Source organism: Calypte anna, chromosome 1 (genome assembly GCF_003957555.1).
Source record: "Calypte anna isolate BGI_N300 chromosome 1, bCalAnn1_v1.p, whole genome shotgun sequence".
NCBI lineage: Eukaryota > Metazoa > Chordata > Aves > Apodiformes > Trochilidae > Calypte > Calypte anna.
This window is the reverse complement of record NC_044244.1, coordinates 36,142,932-36,163,900: the sequence shown is the minus strand read 5'-3', so window position 1 is coordinate 36,163,900 and position 20,969 is coordinate 36,142,932. Positions and strand designations below refer to the sequence as shown.

General features: G+C 37.3%; 1 protein-coding gene across 1 annotated transcript in view; it reads left to right on the top strand.

The window, feature by feature from the left end:
- The window catches only part of ANO2 (anoctamin 2), a 154,925-nt gene that overhangs the window by 117,177 nt on the left and 16,779 nt on the right, over positions 1-20,969 (top strand). Inside the window, exons 16-20 of the mRNA XM_030459281.1 lie at positions 1,890-2,091; positions 5,765-5,876; positions 7,132-7,189; positions 7,970-8,070; positions 15,985-16,133. Coding sequence (XP_030315141.1) covers positions 1,890-2,091; positions 5,765-5,876; positions 7,132-7,189; positions 7,970-8,070; positions 15,985-16,133 — 622 coding nt within the window. The remainder of the gene's footprint in view (positions 1-1,889; positions 2,092-5,764; positions 5,877-7,131; positions 7,190-7,969; positions 8,071-15,984; positions 16,134-20,969) is intronic.

Here is a 20,969-nt window from a genome sequence, read left to right as displayed (position 1 = left end):
TCTAGTAATCCTCTTCATTACCACGGATCCCTTAAATTCTTTGGTCAGGTTTAAGAGCTTTCTATTCAGCTTCCATGACCTGAAATTTTCTCTTTCTCTTTCTACTGATACCATTTGTATGTGGAAGTTTGTGATGGAGATAGGTGTCTAAGGAGACACCTTGTCCACCATCATAGTGAAAATTTCAAAGAAATCCACAGGGGGAAGTGACCCAAACTAAAAAAAAAGAAATGAGCTCAAGGTGACTGTAAAGGTGGAAGATGAGTTAGATTAATGCCAGGTGATGCTTCTTTTTTTTTTTTTTTTATATCTTTATTTGGGATATTACTCTCTAGTGTGGTGACTGCTTCTGCAATGGGAAAGTCAGGTAAAATTTCTGATCTTTGTGTTCCTGCATCAGTTCAGTCACATCAAGAACTGAGCAGGTAGTTCAACATTAATCAGATATTTGGTAAGTAAGCCAAAACCTGTTTTCTCAACACTACTACAAAAGTGAAGGAAATAATATTTTAGGTCATTTTCATAGTTTTCATTCTAAGTGTTTCATGTTTAGACTTTTTTATTTAGACCAGTATTTGAAAGAAAAATGCATAAAGCAAAACCTCCTCACCTACCTTTTATTTGAAATTTGTCAAAATTTGATGTTTTACAGTCTAATATTTTATTACCATTTTCTCACAAAACCTATTGCTGAATTTCATCTAGTATCTCCAGGAGTTTCTCCAAATCATCAATTTTTATGATGTTTACTAGTTCTCCATTAAAACTAAATGTGCCCGGTTTTCATCTTCAACTCTTTATATAGCTCTGATTCTTGCTCTGGTTCTTTTGCAATAATATTTTTAGAAAACAACCTCCTTTTTATATAGGAATTTAATAAACTATTGCTGGATCATTAAAATGAACTGTTAAATTTCCTTAACCTTTTTGTTGTGTACCTGGGCCCCTAGGCCCATTGAAGTAATTGCAATAGTCTAATCTTTCACATTTGGGTAGTCTCTTTCATCTGAGGATCTCAAAATGTTTTACCTAAAATAATAAACGTACACTGGAATTCTTGCCAAAGGCAAAAATGAAAGTCAAAAATGTGCCCTCTTCCCCCTTCCTGACATGACTATGAAAATTTGATGGTGTTTTATTGTTATTTTGTTCCTTGGTGGGTTTTTTTGGCGTTTTTTTTTCATTTTGGGGTAAGGTCTTTTAAAAAATAGAATACTGTAGCTCTGTGAAATTCAAATTCTTTTTATGGGAACTTGACCCTAAGTAGCAAGGCTGTCTTTCCTCATCTCATGGGTTATAACCAGCTCATGAAGGACAGCAGGATACCATCTCATTTCAGGGACAGAAATGTAAAGTGAAGCCCTGGTGATACTGTTTATTTCATTCTTAAAATAATAGTAACAGGGGAAATATTTTTTTAAATTATTATTTTTTAATTTGTGGCAAGAGTTGAACAAACACAAGTGGAGAGTAAGGAGCCACTTCTGCTGTGCAGAAGTGAAGATGTTTCAGCCAGTAAAGCCTATTTACTTGGTGGCACATACATAGAAGCCATTCAGCCTAAACCATCTGAGCCTACTGCCAGATAAGAGAATTTGCTTGAGCCTGAACTAACAATGCATAAATAATGTGTGGAGCTTCCATTAGAGAGAACATGCACTTCTTCAGGAATTGTTGTGTCAGTTCTGAGTGCTATATCCATTTTCCTCATATCCCTTTTAGGGAGTTTGGAGTTCTCATATTTGTATTAGATTATCCCCATGTTATTATTTCTCCAAGACATAGCCACACAATGCCTATTCTTCAAACAAACCAAACACAATACTCAAAGCTTCTGTCTCAATGCTCACAGCAAACTTGATCTAATGTCTCTGTACCTTTCTTTGCAGATTTCACTGACATTTTCAGCAGTGTTTGGTGTGATTGTGTACCGAATCACAACAGCAGCAGCTTTGTCATTCAGCACAAATGCAACAACCAGGTCAAACGTTCGAGTGACTGTGACCGCGACTGCTGTCATCATTAACCTCGTCGTGATACTTATACTTGACGAAATTTATGGAGCTGTTGCCAAATGGCTGACAGAAATTGGTAAAACTGTCTCACCACATTCCTCATTAGTGCATTGCATGTATTGACATGAGAGTGTTCTTGGAGGTTCTAATAGGAATATTTCCCACTGAAGAGTGCCAGTGAAAATATTCAGGCCTATGGGGTAAGATGCTCAGACATGCCTCTCCGAGAAAGGGGTCTGAGCTGCAACATGCAGTGTGCCACTAATAGGACTAATCAGCCTGTCTGTAATGCCATGTTAATGCAGCTGTGCTATTTCCAGAATCTCAGCTGGAATTTCTCCACTGCAGTGACTCTGTGCCAAGAGCCACTTATCTAGAGGTGGTTGAGAATTTTTGACCTGGTGTTTTGATAGAAATCTTTACCTCTAATGCGTTTACTGGAAGCCAATGGGTTGCTTCAAAGATGTTTCTGGCTCTGGCAAAGATACTCTGGCAAATGCTTAACCATGTTATTTTACTGTTGTTATTTTTACCAGCTCCTTACTACTCAAAAGATGTTTTTACCATTAAAGGAGCATTATGGGAGCTGCAATTTTAAAAAATAATAATAATATATGCACGTTTAAAAAATATTTTTGTAATTTTGGTTAGGGGTTGGATTTTTTTTTTAATCCCAGATAGGAAAGGGCACAACTGTTAAGGCATGATGCTGATGTATGGAAAGCACGGGATGACATGAAGTTCAGGCTTCTCCTCTCTGGCAATTTTTTAGGTAAAAATGGGGAAATGTAAGCCACTGTCATTGCCTCTCAGGCAAATACAGAAAGAAATTCTTTTGCTTTGAATTCTGCACCTCTCTGAATGTGAAAGAAACAAGAATTTCTTCCTTGCCAATTAGTGTACCCCTGTCACTTTACATTTAATTCTAATCCTACTGTCTTTATTTAGGCAGTATTCCTAAGTAACCTTCAGATGTTTTGTTTAAGAAGGATCCAGTCGGAGTAATCTCTAGTCCTACAAATTACATGAGTTAGAATATTCATTCAGGCATCTTTCTCCAGTGCTAGGCTAAAATGTCATATGAAACCAAAATGTTAAAAATTTACAATTCATTGATGCTGATAAATGCTCCTTATCATGTAAACGTTCATTTTGCTGAGCACAGAAATACATGGTCTTTCTTTTTCTTTTTTTTTTTTTTTTAACACACTGCAGTTGATGAGCAAGCTGAGGAGTTGATGAGCAAGCCCACTTGTTGGGCTGGAGAAACAGCTCCTGACAACATAGGTTTCCATTCCAACCCCAAGTACACTTGAATCTTTGTTCAAGTGAAAAAATTCACAATATAGTAATAAATATAAATATACATATAAAAAATAGTACCACTAATGGGAATTGCATTCAAAATAGGACCAAAGTAACGGATCTGCCTTACTACCTGCTCAAACTGTTCCTAGCAGGAAAAAGGTAGTATTTTTTTTTTTGTAATCAATATTGAGAGCCCATATAGGATGCACTAGGACTCCAAGTACCTCTTGTGGACCAAATGAAGTGGGACACTGATGCCCTCTTATCACAGGTCAGACCAGCAAAAGTGCAGATTATATCCTAGCATTATTAGGCTGAATTGGCCATCTTCAGTAATTAGGTGGTGTCAGACTGGACTTACAACTCATTTACCCACTTGTAATTTTACTCAGGTCAAGGAAGAACCAGGGAAAGGGGGACAAAATCAAAACTATTTGTATTTGTGCCTCATAAAGTCAGCTCATTCTCTACCTGAAAAGTTTCAGCTGCCCAATTTTTGGGTCATGTGCTTCACAACTGACCATCCAAGTGGATCATTTTTGAGGGGAAAGTTTTCTGCCTTGCTAAGGCATCTATTCTAGCTGGATATATTTCTTGTGTAGCAGACTCCGCTAGCTAGAGGACAAATTCTATGCATACCTCTATTGGTATGGTATAGTATATCTGAGTGTGGGGAGGGAGGGAAGTGCTGAGTGAGTCTTGGGAACCTTATATGGTGTGCAAGTTTTCATCCAGAGGCTGAGCTCATCTTTGTGGGAGTTCTTCATAAGGCAAAGGCGAGGGTTTTTTTCTCCCTCACATTAAAAGCTGCATTGCTGTCATTTGATATTCTTGTTGCCCTGAGCTGTTGTCCTGAGGATTTCTTCCAGCGTGTGGGGTCATCTACAAATTGTTCAAATCCTTTCAAGGTTTAATTAAGCTTTTCTATCAGTATAGGTGAATGATGGCTTAGGGCTTATCACATTGTGTGCTGAGCTTTTATGGTCAACACGGTTGAAAGTATCACAAATAAAGCTTTGTGGGAACTCGTTAGAATATTGCTATTCCTTTAGTGCTCAAATAAACACCATGTTTCTTTTTTAAAGAAAAAAAAATATGGCAGCCAAAAAACACGAAACGCACCCCAAAACAAAACTGTGCAAGTACAACACCGTTTTTCACTAATTCCTTAAGGCCAGAGCTCTGGATCTACCTTGTAATTTCACACTTACATTGTGCTACAGAAATCCAGTCAAGAACAAACCACAAAAAAATTGTCTGCTCTCACATCAGTTAACAGCTCAGGATGAGCATAGCAATACAAGAGTTTAACTCATACTGAATCTTTAAAAGAGGATCTTACTGTCATTTAAAAAGCGTCTGTCTTATCACTTCTGTTGCTATAAAATTTTCATGGAAATTGGAAATAAATCTGAGAACAGAGTGATGAATACTGAACATGTTTAGGATACATTTTTACAAGCTATCTAAATAAGTCTAGAAATGTACAAAGTATAAAGAGAATGGACAAGTGTTAAAAAAAGCATGCATTCGTTTTTGTATGACAACAACTCTGTGATAATCAGAGAAGAATTTAGTCTTGTGTTTAGCAATAAGCACATTAACAATCTCATTACAGAAAACAAGGCTTGTGAACACAAAGTTAAGAAAGCTTTTAAGGTGTTTTTCTGTATGCAAGTCTTTGTACTTTACTTCCGTGACTTAATATACTCATGGAGTATATTAATTGAATTGAGTATGTTAATGCTTTATTATTTCAGCAGAGTAACTGATGCTCTTATGTATGTTAATATGCATGTGCTAAAATACATTAAAGCCAATTGCATTGTTTTAGCTTTATTTAATTGGATATAAATATGCAATATTTTTTTCTTCAAACTCCAGGCAGCCAGTAGAAGGGCAATTTAAATAGATTTTAATTATTCTATTATTATTAATAAAATATATTTAATAATACTGTATAGTTAATAATATAATAGATGTCAGTGTAAATGCCCTAGGTCTGTGCTAAGAGATCGTGGATGTGTCATGAAGAAGAAGAAAATTATATGATTTACCCAGGTCTCTCAGCAAGTAAATGAAAGAAAATGAAAAAGAAGTGATATAGTGTCAGGTCCAGACTAGATGTCAGGATTTCTGGGGCTTTTTGTCACCAGAGAATTGGATAGACAAAGGCCTATCAGAGCATCAAGTTCATTACGCTGTCATTAATGTTTCTATCAAATGATCATCAGGTTCTATCTAGAAATTTGGAAAGACTCTGTGGGAATCAGGAGTCAGTGACAGCTAGTGTGCATTGTTAAAAAAGCTAAAAACAGAAAAGAAAAAACAGCTTTAACTCAAAGTTTGTAGTTTGAAGTTGTATTAGGGGATACAAATGATGTTTTCATATTTACTAATTAGTTTATCTGGGTTTTTTTTTTTTTTTTTAAACTTTCCAGAAGTACCAAAAACAGAGAAAACCTTTGAGGAAAGACTGATTTTGAAGGCATTCCTACTGAAGTTTGTGAATTCCTATGCACCAATTTTTTATGTTGCCTTTTTTAAAGGAAGGTATGCTAAACATCCTTTATGTACAGCTATTTAAGCACATAGGTATTTATGATTTTATTAGGGGATCTGTGCTTAAAATTGTGCAAAAAGGACTATCTATGTCTGGAACTGTGTACCTTCATCACTTATGAAGAAATATCACCAACAGCTTGATTTGAATGGAAGGGTATGATGTCTTGTTTCTCTTTTAAGCAGACCTTTGTTCTGAAATGCAACCATTTTAATTTTCTTTCCAAACTAAGAGTAACACACAATTCAGAAAAGAATTCCTTGTAACTAAAAAAAGGGTGTTGCATTTATGAATGAAAGGTATTGCTTACGGGTCTTCACTTCCCTAATTTTAATAAATTATTCTTGAAGCATCATTTAGCAAAGAAAGATTTTCCTGTTTTGTTTAATATTATGGAACTATTTTCTCTATTATTTTCTCAACATTTTGCACTATTCTCCTGTATCAAGTTAAATTAAGAAACAGTTACAGTCAACTGGAAGTTGCATGTTTTGGCAAATGAACTGATTGACCAAAAAGCTAATTCAGCTGTCCTGCTAAATAAGTGTGACTTCCTATGGGTTCAGCATCATTGTCTTTTGGGACCCAGTTATCCACAGTATAACACATGCTTTTGAATGGGAAGCTTAAAATGATTGTTTGCTAAAACTTTGGCAAACATGTTTAAGACATCCTCTGGATTCTGTTTCATACCATTTTTCTGTTCCTTTTGGGGGCTGTAAAGTTTGTTAATCTCTGCTCCTCACTAATCCTATTCAGCATCACTGATTTGAGAATCAATGACATATTTTACCAACAGTTGTAACTATTTTGAGATATTCATGAAAGCTATCATAAATTTCTTTCTTTTTTAACCATTGACTGTGTTTAGATGTGTAAATAATTTAGTAAATTACTCAAGTGCAAGAGAATGTGCTGTGTGTTCCTAGTTTTGTTTTTGATCTCTGATCAAGAAAGATTATTATTATTATTATCATTAATTATTTTTTAATTACTATTATATTACCACAGGAAAATATTTTATCAGAAATGTTTCATCAAGATGTAGTGGAAAAATATATGTAGAGGCCTAATACTTTGAAATATTTTTAAATAACCAAAGTTGAATTGGTGTCAAGTCTTTTAGAAGACATGCTAAATTAGCCATAACTGAAATATTTTCACTAATATGAATGAACAGTTATATTGTTTAAGGTAACTTTTTTTTCCTATTTTTATTATTTCATATATTATTATTTCTTTCAGATTTGTTGGCCGTCCTGGTCATTATGTGTATGTGTTTGATGGTTATCGAATGGAAGAGGTAAGCACATATGAAATTCAAACACAAAAATCCTTTAAAAAGAAAGATTTGTGTTCAGTGTATTTCACTGGAGTCTAGACTCAAAAGGAAAAGTAGAAAACATTTTAAAGCACGATGTTACAACTTTGACATAAATAGACAGACCCCAAATTTTCCCTCTGAGGCACCTGAGGCCCTCTTTTACTTCATGGTCATTCTTAGGTGAAACTTCACTATTTTTGTTCTTTCAAACAGGTAGTAAGGAACAAGCAGATTAAATTATTTGACTGAGGTCTTTATGACACCTATGGCAGAGCCTGAACTTGAATCTGGCATCACGTTCTATAGGTCACTGTAAGCCTAGAATTTTTAATAGCCTAAAAAGAGATAGCCATTTTGTGCTTAACCTGTAAAATTTTTTATTCTTCTTTTTTTTTCCTTCCAAATTGCCTTAAATTGCTGTGGGTATTCCCTTGAATACAGAAAGACAGAAGGTTTTACAATAAAACTTACACAAAAGTCTTTGCAATTTTGAAGACTTTCTCCCCCCTTTGGGAGACATCAGGTTGGAAGGGTACTGGTGATATTGCATTATGTTTATTACATTGATTATATAGTAAATATTTTTAAAGGAAATATGGTGGCCCCAGGGCACACTATGTTATTTCAGAGCTTTACATATTTTCCATGATGTGGTTTTATGAGTGGAGTTGAAATACCTTATGAAGGATAGAATTGCAAGGATGGACAAGGTCCATGCTCCTCAATCCATTCATGCTCTGTGATTTTGTTTAATTGCAGTGTGCTCCAGGAGGCTGTTTGATGGAACTCTGTATTCAGCTGAGCATCATCATGCTTGGAAAACAACTGATTCAAAACAATCTGTTTGAAATTGGAATCCCGTATGTATCCCATCCTTTTCCATTACCAGGCATTATTCCTATGACAATGTAAATTGAATCCTTAATCCTTATACAACTGAATGGGACTTTTGCTACTGACTTCAGTGGGTTGTAATTGAATGTGATGATAAATCACGTTTTTGGTTGTGATGAAATGATCTGGCTATATATTTTATGTAGAATAATTAGCTATATCTGCAGTGAATGGGTAAAATAAAGTGATTGAATATATTAAATGATTGATCTAAATTAATTTTAGAAGCCTGGGAAAACAGGAAAGGTATGATAGATCTCTTGGGAAGTTTTAGAGAAGCTTACAGAGTTACAGCATTGAATACAAATTAGGATAAAGTGGAGGAGAGATGGCATGGAGAAGAGCAATAGCTCATAAAAGATGTTAAAATGTATTACTTGATCAATGACTGTTTTATGGGTTTACAGATGAAACCCACACATTTCTAAGGCGCCTGTATGTCACTGTATGATGCAGGAGCTAGAGTATGGAAAAGATACTGACGTGCTGCTCAGTGGCTCTCTGCCCCAGAGAGCTTCATGTACAGTGTCCTCTGCTCTAAAAACAGCAAGAAATCACTACTGGACTGGCTCCAGTGTCAAGGGGATCTTCAGGCAAGAGAATCCACTGAGTATCTCCTGCCTCCTGGGAGGTTTGATCCTGCTTCTATTGACTGAATCATCCTTGTTGGTGGCAGTGATTTGTGAAATGTTGTATTAGATGAAGAGTCTGGTTTAGACACAAACTTCAGCTCTACTGAAGTCAGTCAGACTCTTTCAACTCTAATGTCAGTAGCTTTTAGATCATGTCCCTAAGGAAGCTGAATATTATAAATACAGATGAAGATGAGTGACGCTTAAAAGTCCATGAAGTTTTTCTAAAAGGAACCCTTTGCCTCCCTTCCCCTGGCACAAACCTTTTTTTGAAAGTAAATTAAATAGAGAGGGAAAAAATCCAAACATCCCCAACAAATCAGATGTAAGTTATGGATCATTTCATTATTCGTGTGGCAAAGGTCACTAGGGAGGCCTGTTTTCTGTCCACATTTCATTAAGTTTATTTTGAGAAGGGGGTGGTAAATCATTCCCAAAATACCTGACACATTGGAGGCTTAAAGCTTGCCTGGTGTGATTTTTCTTTTCCTGTCTTCCAAAACCTTACTGCTACTAGACTTTTTAAATGGGGATTTTATGATATTAGAAATACTTACTTATTTTATTTTTTTATTCTTGAAAGTAGGGACTGATCCAGTATAAACAGAAAATTCCTGTCATATTCTTTCTCAATACCCTCACTACAACTCTTGGACAATTCCATCCCATTTTTCTCACACATTTCTGTTCTGCCACCCTTCTACCAACAACTGATGGGGGCATCTATTTTTAAAATTGAATAACTGTTGGAAAACAAACATATTTTCATCTTCCTTCCTAGAGAAATACCTCATTTCAGTCACAACACTATCTTGTCATACTGAAATAAGCACATTTGGTTTTCCTTTGCTTATCTGTATTGTGAAGAAAATTACTTGAATATCTGTAGGACTTAATACTTCTTACTGTATTTTTTTTGCCTACTTAGGTTAATTAAATCAGAATCAGCCTTGTCTTTCTGCATGGGCTACTCTACTGGCTTGAACTAGATCTGTAATGGTACTGTGTTCTACCTTGTCACATATTCAGGCAAACAGATGCTTTGAGTACTGATCAATCCGATTTTCAGAGATCTGTCCATAGGTCTGCTGGACACATACAAATCCAGACCAAAAGGAACTCCAGAAATGCAAGTGTTGCACAACTTGTTCTGGTAAATCTATGTCTATACATGATGTTGTCAACAGATGTGACAGATGTATAGGTAAATATGCCCTCCAGCCCTCTCTTCTGGCTTTCTACTTTATCTTCTTCTCTCTGTTCTTCTACATTTTCCTTCCCAGGATATCTCTGTCTTCGGAAGACCCTTGTTCCATTTCCCAGGGTCTGTTTTTGCACAGGCACTGTGATTAATGGTGCTTTTGAGGAAGAACTAGAGTTCAGTCTTATCTATATCCAGTTTCAGAAGCTGCATTTATAGCCCTCACCCCCTGCCTTGCCTTGTGTCTCTTTGGAAGGGATGAGAGTCAGAGTGAGTTACATGAATTCTTCCACTTGCTCCTTGTATTTTCACTTAGGGTTGAGGAAGAGTGCTGCAATCAACCTTACCCACATGGAGAGCAAGAAGAGACTTTCATAGAGGGTGATTTAGTCTTTAAAATCTGGAACTGTCTTTTATGTGTCTGTAACATGGAAGTATCTCTCTTCTAAGTTTTATCATGACCCAGATCAAAATCATTTTCTTCCTTATTGAGATCTCTGAATTTTCTCATTATTTTCAGACAGCCTTCTGATCTCATCCACCATAAACCCCAAGGCATTTTAATCACTTTGCAGAAGATCATGAAATCTTACTCTGATTTGCTGTCTCTTTCCCTTAAAAAAATGCTACTAAGTAGATGACAGACTGAGTTTATAAGCAGCAGCAATCCATTGTGTCTCAAATTTTGAAACAACTGGGAACGATCATTCAATGGCTGCATTATGGCTTTTCACTGTTGGCTGAGGAGTTATGGAGTTAAACTTCAGCTGGCAGGTCTGCATTGTTTGGGGTCACATCCTTGCTTTTTCCTTCAATGTTTCTGGAGAAACTGCTGCACATCTATGACAACTGTGACTTGAAGATCTTCCAGAACTTTCTGTGATTTATTTTTCAGTCTCTACACCCAAGAACATCAAAACAGCTAGGTAAAAGCAAAACCATTTGAATTATGGAAAACTAAGCCTCCTTGAATTGAAGTGTGTTCTGTAGGGCTTAAATTCACAAGTTTAACAGATGTAAATATGCCACAGTTCATTGAGATGTGTCACATACTATAACTCTTTTACTATTGTCACAGGAATTGACCCTAAAAGACTGCAGAGCTTAAGAGCCTTAACCTAGAGTTCCTTTAAAACTCCTTTTCTTCAGTTCTGTTTTTCCGAACTTATTGAAAAAAAAGGTCTATGCTGTCATTTTATTGCTCTGTGTCTTTGATGTTGGTGATAAATCCTTAGGGGGAAATCCTGGCCCTACTGAAGTCAATGACAAAATTCCCATTGACTTCAGCGGGGCCATGATTTTGACCTTTTTATTCAATATTCAATTCAGGTTCCATCACTTTAAAATACACTTCACTATTCTGGATAAAAACAAAGAGCTAGTGAAATTACTTTAAAGACACCCTTTCAAAGCTATTATTATTTTATGTTGCTTTTCACATTTAATAAATTATTCTTAATAATATTTTTAGTTGTTTTTTTTTTAATTATTATTTTTCTTTCCTGATTTTGGTTGCTTTTTTCTTCTGCTGGAGAAATCAAAAAATCCCAAACACAACTGAAATTTCTGTAGAACCCAGGAGGACTGATTGTGCCATGACTAAACCATACACTTGTGAAGCAGGGTGAGAGTTTAATTCCTTTTGTTCTCTCTCTGCCTCCTGCTTGTATCCCCTACCTGTGAATATGAGAACAGACTGTAGGAATATGCCTGAAGAAAATCCCGGACTTCCAGTGCTCCTTCCCCAAAGCAGCAAACAAAATTACAGGCAAGAGTGCAAGTTACTGCACTGCCTTTTCTCTAGACACAAGTGCTCCATCTACTCACCCTAAGCCTTTTCTGTCTAGCTTCCTCTCTGTGCTCTTTTCGATCAAGCTACAAAGGAAAACCAAATTGGAAATAAAGCCTTAAAAACCATCTGATATAAATAATCATTCCTCTTTGGCAGCTGGATTCTAGGGGTTTTCTGGTGTTTTTTGTTTGCTTGTTTGTGGTTTTTTAGGTTTTTTTTATATTATTATTGTTGCTGTTGGGTTTTGTTTTGTTTTATCTAGAGTTTCTGTTTGCCTCCCTGTTCTACCAAGTATTGCCTTGCAATACTTCAAACTGAGTTCTTGGTGAATGTCCCAGGTGATCTGTCTTTGTAGTACCCAAGGGCAATTGCTTACTGAGAGTCTTGAGAAGCTGGAAAACTGATACTCAGTTCCAATCTTTCTGGCAAGCTCTGGTGGAGATGCATTCTGAGGACTGCACAGCCACTGAAGACAACAAGACTTGTGCCAACAAAATAATTTCCCTGCATTTGTCCTGTTCCAACCTGCTCCCAGCTGCTCTGCCTCTACAGACTCTTTATATGTGACTCTGCCTTACTCCAAAAAATTCTGACTTTTCTCAAGCCTTCTTCACATCTTCCCCTATATCCTCCAAACTCTGCAAGTCTTTCTTAATGTAAAAATAGAACAACTGTTGCATTGTGGTTTTGTTTTTTTTTTTTTAAAAAGGAGGCTTCATGGAAGTACACCATGTTCTTCCAGCACAGCCAGGATCACTTTGTGTTTGATGTCACTCTTCTTTTAATCCCTTTTCTCAAAAGCTAGTGAATTTTTCATTGATGGAATGTTTCCCTGTAGTGATTTTGTGCTCTATTCAGATACTGATTACCTTATATTAGGAATTACGAACAGCATAATTAAACCAGATTTCTACTTCTTACCTAATATGACAGTTAACACAAGAGTTTTGTGCCAATCCCTAGTGAGAAACTTCAGCATCACTTTAATTGCATTTCCTTTCTCCCTGATCCCACATGCATTCTTCTTTCATGCTATTCAATCTCCTCAAGATTTTATCTGGCTTTTTTTTATATTGACTGGCAAAAGGTCCAGAAAAAATGGCTATTCCACAGTTCTGCAGCTTTCTGTTTGTCTAGATTCAAATGTTTACTAGAGGGGTCATAAAGCTCTTCTGCTTGTAACTCTAACACAAAGCACAAATTCTTACCCTGAATGGGAAAATAGACCACTTTCTCACTGGTGGGACTGCCTAGTATTCAGGAATCAGAAGCTAAGGTAGCTTTGAATTACTATTCTCTGTCAATTTCATTTAAAAATGTTGATCTAAGTACCCACCAAACATATTTCACGCAAAGACATTAAAAGATTGTACTCAGTTTTAATAACACAATTGTATGTGTGACTTATAGAGTTCTGCAAAACTCATTTTCATTGCCCTTCTGCTGGAGAATAACACTGTGCAAATTCCTGTTCTCTGTTCCTTTTAATTTCTGTCACATTTCTGTTTGGTCTGAAACTTCACGTGTCTGGATATGGCACAAAGGTTCATTTTTTTTGTGGAAAGTTTGAAATTAATTAGTTTAGCTTTCCTTCAGTTAGCTGTTTCTTTTAAAAATTACATAAAAATAAGAGTACCCTTCAAAGATTAACTCAGAATGGTTAAAGGTGCCACTTCTCATGCCTAGCTTATAGATAGCCAGATGAAAAGTTAAAAAATTTCTGAGCAACTGAGCCCTGGATTTAGCGTAGTCCCAAATAAACATTAAAAACAACAACTATTGTTTTAGTTACTCAGTTCTCTGGGGAGTGATGTGCATGCATTAAACTCCATAACTCTACTCTGTGGTGCTATAACTAGAGGATTAGATCACATACGTACAGACTTCACATCTAAACACACCCAAATTTTATCTCAGCTGCTGCACAGTGACAGTGAGATCCTCTTCAATCTCATCTGCCCATGGAAATGTGAGGGACATTTATAGTGCATATCATTTTATTGGAACAGAAATCGGCCTTGTCTTCAACTTATTGTTCTGTCCTCTGAGAGTCCCTCACATTAGGAAATTAATTGGGATATGCTGGAAGAGCATCCCGGGAATACTTTGATTATTTTAACTCCTGCCCCTAGTCTCCTATCCTCTTAATACTACATCACTGCTGTCACAGACAAGTTCCCTTGATTGCCATAAAAGCAGAGGGGAGGAAAGGAAATTTTAGTGCCTTGAAATGGCTGAGTTTGCATGATGTAGGAGGTAAATGTCTTTGTAAGGATCAACCTAATTCTTTCTTGTGAAGTATTTTAAATTTCCCCACCCTTTCATTAAAACTATATAATCTGAATGTTTTGGGTACTAAAAGTATGTTGTTAGCTCCAATATATCTCGGTATTTCTAAAGTACAGAGCATGTAACTTTCAGGCTTCTGACCTATGTCTTTGCTGCACCTGGAACAAAACCTAGAGTTGTTCCGTTGCTTTTTGCACCTTTGTGATCCTGGGACTGACAGGGTCTGATGCAATCTGCATCTGGTTTAAGAGTGTCTGCCAATCCCCATTTCCTTCATACTGGTGATTAAATTGAATGGGTCTTGTGAACTCTACTCAGTGTAGTAATTCTGCATCCGCTGTGGTCATTTCCAGGCTGCTATGGAGCCTGGCACTGAGGTGACACAGTGTTCCTCTCTTGCTCTATGTATATTCAGGAACAAAGCAGTGAACTTGCCCAGAAAAGTCTTTAGGATGTTTGTCAGCTAGCCTTGCCCTGCTACTTAAGTTAGGGTCTGAGAAAGCAATTCTGAATAACTGGAGGCACAATTGAAAACCCCTACCAATTCCCCTGTCTCCAGGCCACACACCTCTAGTTCAAAGGATTTGTTGCAAGCTGTGGGGGAAGTGTTTTTGGGAGAGCCCTGCTTACACGACTGGCAAAACATCACTGGAATTAGGCTGGATCATATGACCCATATGTAAAGAAGTATAAAATCAGGTCATGCATGTTTGTGAAAGATAATTTCATCTGAAAAATGAAGACATGAAATAAGTATAAACCTTGAATTTTTATGCTGTTCCAAGTCTATTTCTTTTCCTGAATTTTGAAGAAATATCTCCTTCTATTGTATTTTTCCACTTGAGTTTCTCAGTGTGTAAAATATCATGAAGCTCCTGATTCCTATGCATTTAAAATGTAATCTGGGGGGTGCATTGGGAATTATAGTCTTCTTTTAGAGATGGATTAATTTTACTCTGGGATTACAGTAATGAAATTCATGTATTTTTCAATGGTTTGAAACTTGTATCCCCATCATAGTCAGACAGTGATTAATATTACTATTCCTACTGAGATTCAAAGATATACTTGCACAAATAATCTTTTTTGTCTATTTAAATAAACTCAAGTATGCATGCTTGTGACAAGAAAGCAGTGGAACCTGAAGAGCTGCAGGTGTCTTCTGCTGCTCAAGACACCAGCTATAAGTAATAATAGATATTTTTAGAGTACTCAGTTGATTTGGACCTATCAGTAAGAGACACTTGGAGACACAGAGATTTTTGGTGGGTATTTTTTGGTTTTGGTTTGGTTTTTTTTCTGCTGCAGATTTATTAGAAAAGTTGCTATTTTCCTTTTCCTTTGAACAGGTAATTTTTGGGCTAGAATGTTTATAAGTTCACCAATTTTAGGAATCAGTTTATTCTTGCACTCTTTTTGCTTGCCAATATGTCCACTCATTTTAACCTTGAAAGTACTCTATAATGAGAATTCTGCAGTCTAATGGTGAGATAAAGATTCACCTTTGCTAGACAAGTGGTGTGAATGTATCCCATTATCTTCTGGTATTTTGTTTCTTTCTTTCTTGAGGGAGAGGTGGTCAGTGTGTTGTTTTTGACAGTATTACTTATTGCTAATATTGTTTAGATCCAAAGTCTTGAACTTCCAGAAGACACCAGTTCAACACTTATCTAGAGAGAAAGAATTATTTAAAAAGTACTGGGTTGGACTCCATTTTAACAGTGTTATATTGTTGCAGTTTTCCTCTCAGCCCTACCACCCTGTCACCTGGCAATAAGCAGTATCAGAATTTCAGGAGATGGTGTAAACTAAGCCTATGCAGCACTGAAATGTGACACACATTTTGTATTGCTGCACAAAGACTTGAGACAAAACTTGTAGGAGTGAAAGAAAAAAAAACAAACCCACAAAAAACCAATCAAACAAAAAAAGCCATCTTGTTTCAGTTTGAACTTTTGTTCCTCAGGAAGCTAAAAAAGCTCCTCAGGAAGCTGAAGGATGACAGAACTGAGCCAAAGGAAATGGACACCAACCACTCAAAGGACCCTCAGCAGTGGGATCTTGACTACATCTTGGAACCTTTCACTGGACTGACTCCAGAATACATGGAAATGAGTAAGTTTTCTGAATTCCCTTTCTCTTTCTGCAATAACCATAGCTTTACATAAGACTAATCATCGTATATCATATGACTGTATGTCATAAATTGGCATGATAAAGGGAGGAAAGGTCCAAAACACTTGTAGTTTTGTAGCAGGGCTATGAGACTACCATGTTACAAGAATAGCAAAAATGACTCCTAGCATTTACAGTGAGGTGCTCCCAGCTGAGAAAAGTGTATAGAAACCACGCAGTCACAGAATCCCAGAGTAGCCAAGTTGGAAGAAACCTGTGGAGATGATCCAGTCCAACCCCCTGCTCAAAGCAGGGTCAGCTAGTGCAGGCTTCTCAGGGACTTCTCCAGTTGCCCAGTTGGGTTTCAATACTTCTGGAGATGGAGGCTCTACAACCACTCTGAGCAACTTATTCAAATATGTGGACACTTTCAGCACAAAAGGGTTTTCTTACTTTGAAATGGCATTTCCTATATTTCAATTTGCACCCCATTATCTCTTGTATTTTTACTGGGTAATCTTGAGAATCTAGCTCTGTCTTCTACACCCAAGAGGCATTTGAACACATTGGTAAGAACCCTCTGAACCTTCTCTTGTTGTGGTACAACAATCCCAGCTCTCTCAGCTTCTCCTTGTAAGTCATGTCCTACAGTCCTCTAATCATCTTACTGTATCTTCACTACTTTCACTGCAGTATGTGATGTGTGACTTGTATTGGGGTGCATGGAACTGGAAATATCACTCCAAGTGTGCTGACAATAGAATCCCCTCTCTTGACTGCTGGTAATACTTTTCCTAATGCATTCCAGAAGGCTATTTGTCTTCTTTGTAGCTAAGGCACATTGCTCTTTCATGTTCATAATACTGTCTACTGGGACCCCAAAGCTCTTTCTTGCAAAGTTGCTTCCCAGTAGGTCAGTTTCTAGCATTTGCTGATGCTTGGGGTGATTCCTGCCTCAAAGCAAGACTTTGCATTTTCCTTTGCTGAACTTTGTGAGATTTCTCTTGGACCATCCAGTCTGTTAAAGTCCTTCTCAGTGGCAGCACAACTACCTAGACTTGATACTCCCAAAACGAAAATAATTCCTTAATATTTCAAATGCAATAAAAATGCAGATTTCAAAATATAAATGTATTTTCTTGTAGAAGTAAACTACAATTTTTAACAGAAAACTGTGGGAATATTTTTAGATGACTTAGTTCATGACTGAATGTTTCATGACAGTGAGTCCTCTACACAGCATTTCTAGCTATGCTTAAATTAAAACCTACACACACATAAAATAAGAGAGAAAATTCAGCCTATGAGAGCTTCTTAGTCTGCTGAACTAAAGAGTGAAAAACTCTCTGCTGAACTAAAGAGCTATTCCCATTTTGCTCCTGGAAAGCTGTGACATGCAGATGTGGAGTTGTCCACACTTTCTAAGGAAATTCAGGGCACACTTGGAAATTATTTCTTAGCATCCCACCTTTAATACCAGGTCTTTAGCCAGAACATTCTCTAGTTTTTAAAATAGCCTGTGTGTACTTTCTCTGCGTGTATCACCCTTCTAGAATGATTGACATCACTAGTGTTGTGCACAGCCAGACATTTGGTCATGATCACAGGATCACAGAATTATCACGGTTGGAAAAGACCTCTTAGATCATTGCATCCAACTGTCAGCTTAGAAGAAAACCCAACAAAAAATCCCCACACACCTCCATCCCACTAGAGCATGTCCTGTGCCTCATCTTGATGGTTTTTGAATACCTCCAGGGATGGTGACTCCACCACCCCCTTGGGTCAGCTTTCCAACTGTGTAAACTAGGAGCAACTCTATTAAAGTCAATAGTATTCTAATTTTGTAAAGCTGGTGCCTGCCATGTTCATATCATCTCTGTGTGCATATGTGCTTGATTTTTTACATTATTACTTTCATTGCTACTAAACTATGGCAGAGTTCAGTAATTTTTCAAGGTTCAAGTTTGTTTTTCCACATTAGAGGAGGTAAGTTTGTTGGTGGAAAACCAGATGGGACTGGGAGTAATTCTTACTTGAAAAGGCAAGATGCCACCAGTTATATATTTAGTAACCACGCCATCAGTTAGGAGGACAGCAAGTTCTGATTTCCACTAGGTGGGATCCAGGAGCTGGATCTGCTGCTTCACAGAAATGTCCCATTTAGATGAAAAGTATATTAGAGAGGAACTGTATGCACATTTTATTATCTATGAGTGGGGATTGCTGACATCTGAGTGACTTGATCCATCATTTGCATGTTATTAAAAGACACTGATTTAGTATCTGAGGTCAGTGTGCCCACTGTAGGTCATTTTGAGATGTAGCATGAGAGTGTTTTCTGCTGTTTGGAAGTCAGGAATCAAGAAAGAAACTTTAATGCACTGAGTTTATTAATTATTACTAATAATTTATTTTCACTGTAACACATTTGATACTGTGCCATTGTGCTCAGCAGTTATGATTTGGAGGTCTGGTCAATTTGACATCTTGATTTCATTTTGCTCAAGAGAAAATGTAACTCCATTGTCTGAAATAGCAGTGATATTTATGAAACTGTATTTGAAATTCTGGGTACATTATCTGGCCTGTAGAAATGGATAGAGAAAGCAAACAACTATTGGCATTTTGGTATAATTCTGCCTAAAAGAAATCCTTGTCACATCTTCTCAGTTTTCACTGACATTGGTTGATTGCAGTCCACTGCTCCAGCAGGAGTACTCCATGAACTAGTTGAGGATGAGTACCAAGCACCTGAAAGACTATTACACAGTGAAATATATACATATCTCCTTCCTTATTCTAATGTATGCTTGTTATGAGCTTCAAGGAGTATCTCTATGACTTAACAGAACCTAGGAAGTTAGAGGTGCAAAAAATCTCCAAATAAGTCAGCCTTGTAGCCCTGGGACACAGCCCAACTTCAGCTGCCCTCAGGGAAATGAATGTGAAAGAAAGAAGCACATAGAGATGCTGGGAAGTAAATAAGAGGCCAGGCTCTTCACATCAGCTGCCAAACAAATTGCAGTGTATACATCAGCCCTTTAGCTGCCTCATAATTAGACCCTGGAGAGGAGGGAAGGGCAAAGAGGGAATGGTAGGGGTGGGAGATGAGGAAGAAGAGAAATAATTTAGGCAAACCCAAGCTTTAGGGCATAAAAGTATTCAGGAGAGAACCACAGCTTGTCAATGGGCATGTTATCTAAAACCAAACACCTGTTAAATATTGTATGTGACAACTCCTGTTTTGACAAGCCACTATTCTCTAAAAATCTGACAGAGAATGTATGACAAAAAAATGAAAACTACATATGGTTTATCTACATATAAAAAGCTATATTGTTATCTAGATATATATTAATAAGCACATGTCCTGCTTTATATAATTGAGGGTTTATATAAATATATAAATATTTAAGTATATGAATATAAAGTATATATATATAAAGTATTTCATACAATAGCAGATTTGGGAATCTCTTTTGTGGATATGTTTATGGATCTGAACTTTGCCCTCTGTAGTATCATTAAGTTGATATGAAGAAGCCCTCACCTGCCATCATCTTTCTCTCAATTGTTTGAACTCAAGGATCTGGCTGCATGATGCAGCCTCTACTACCTTATGCCCTTCTGCACACGATGACACTGTGCTGAAAAAATCTCCTTTAGGCTTGATTTTTTTCCATGCATTACTGCAGCCCAAGATGATTTTTCCTCCTGGAAACTTAAAACAAACTCTTTGCAATTTATGAGTTCAACAACAGTGAAAAAAATATAGACATTTCCCCTTGTAAATATTTTCATATGTTTTTGTGCTCAGGAATATCTCAGAAATGCCTGCACTTTAACATCCCAAGTTTCCTGGTTAACTAGTTTTCTCTAAGTACAAGGACTTTGGTTACTGGTAATGAACAAGCAGAATAAATACAACTATAGAAATATTTAAATTTCTGTCCTTACACATCTGTGGTAGTTGATCTTATTCATTCTGGGAGCTAGAGCACGCTGTCAGTTGCAGCTTGAAAAGCTAATTACAGCAGGAGTCACTGGCATGGTGAGGAGGACCCAAAATTCTTCCCATCTATGGTGGGCCAGAGATTGCTGAGTACACTGTCTGGTAACCAAGAAGTGTGTCTGACTAATGCAGAAGGAGGATGGAGCCTTGAAAGTGTTGTGGACTGAAATTTCCCACTCTCCAAAGCCATTATTTTCTGCTAACAGTAGATGGACCTAACACAAAGCAACCAGGTGTGGAGGAAGCTCTTTCCACCTTCATTTACCTGTGGCAAACTCCAATAGCATATGTGATGGTGCCATCACCCTAAACTGGGACATCTGTGTGTATGTGTGAGATCACCCCTGGTGAGGACACTAGGAAGCAAAAGTCTGCCTTGTTGGAATAACTTTTACTATCAGGGTCTAAGCTCCTGATGTTATTAATCACTGGACACTAAGCCTGTATTTTGGATTAGTCCCTTGTCCTTAGATAATAAACAACGTTGAGTTCCTCATCCTGCAGTCATTCAGGGATAATTAGATGCCCTACAAACCAATGGGTGAATTACTGAGCTGAACACTTGTTTACAACAGGAGAATTAGCTTCTCAAGTGAAGAGAGGAGCTCATTGAGCCTTGCAGAGTGTCACAGCAAGCTATGCCACGCTGTGGGATTGAAGGGCAATGTGGAGCAAATGAAACCCAAGCTGCACCTCCCCAGCCCTCTCGTTGCCCCGGGTTGGTGTCACGGAGCTCAGCTGTCAGATTCACTGCGGGGTGGCTCAGACCACCCACGCAGAGAGGAAGCACTTTGTGAAGCTCAGCACTGAACCTGTCAGCT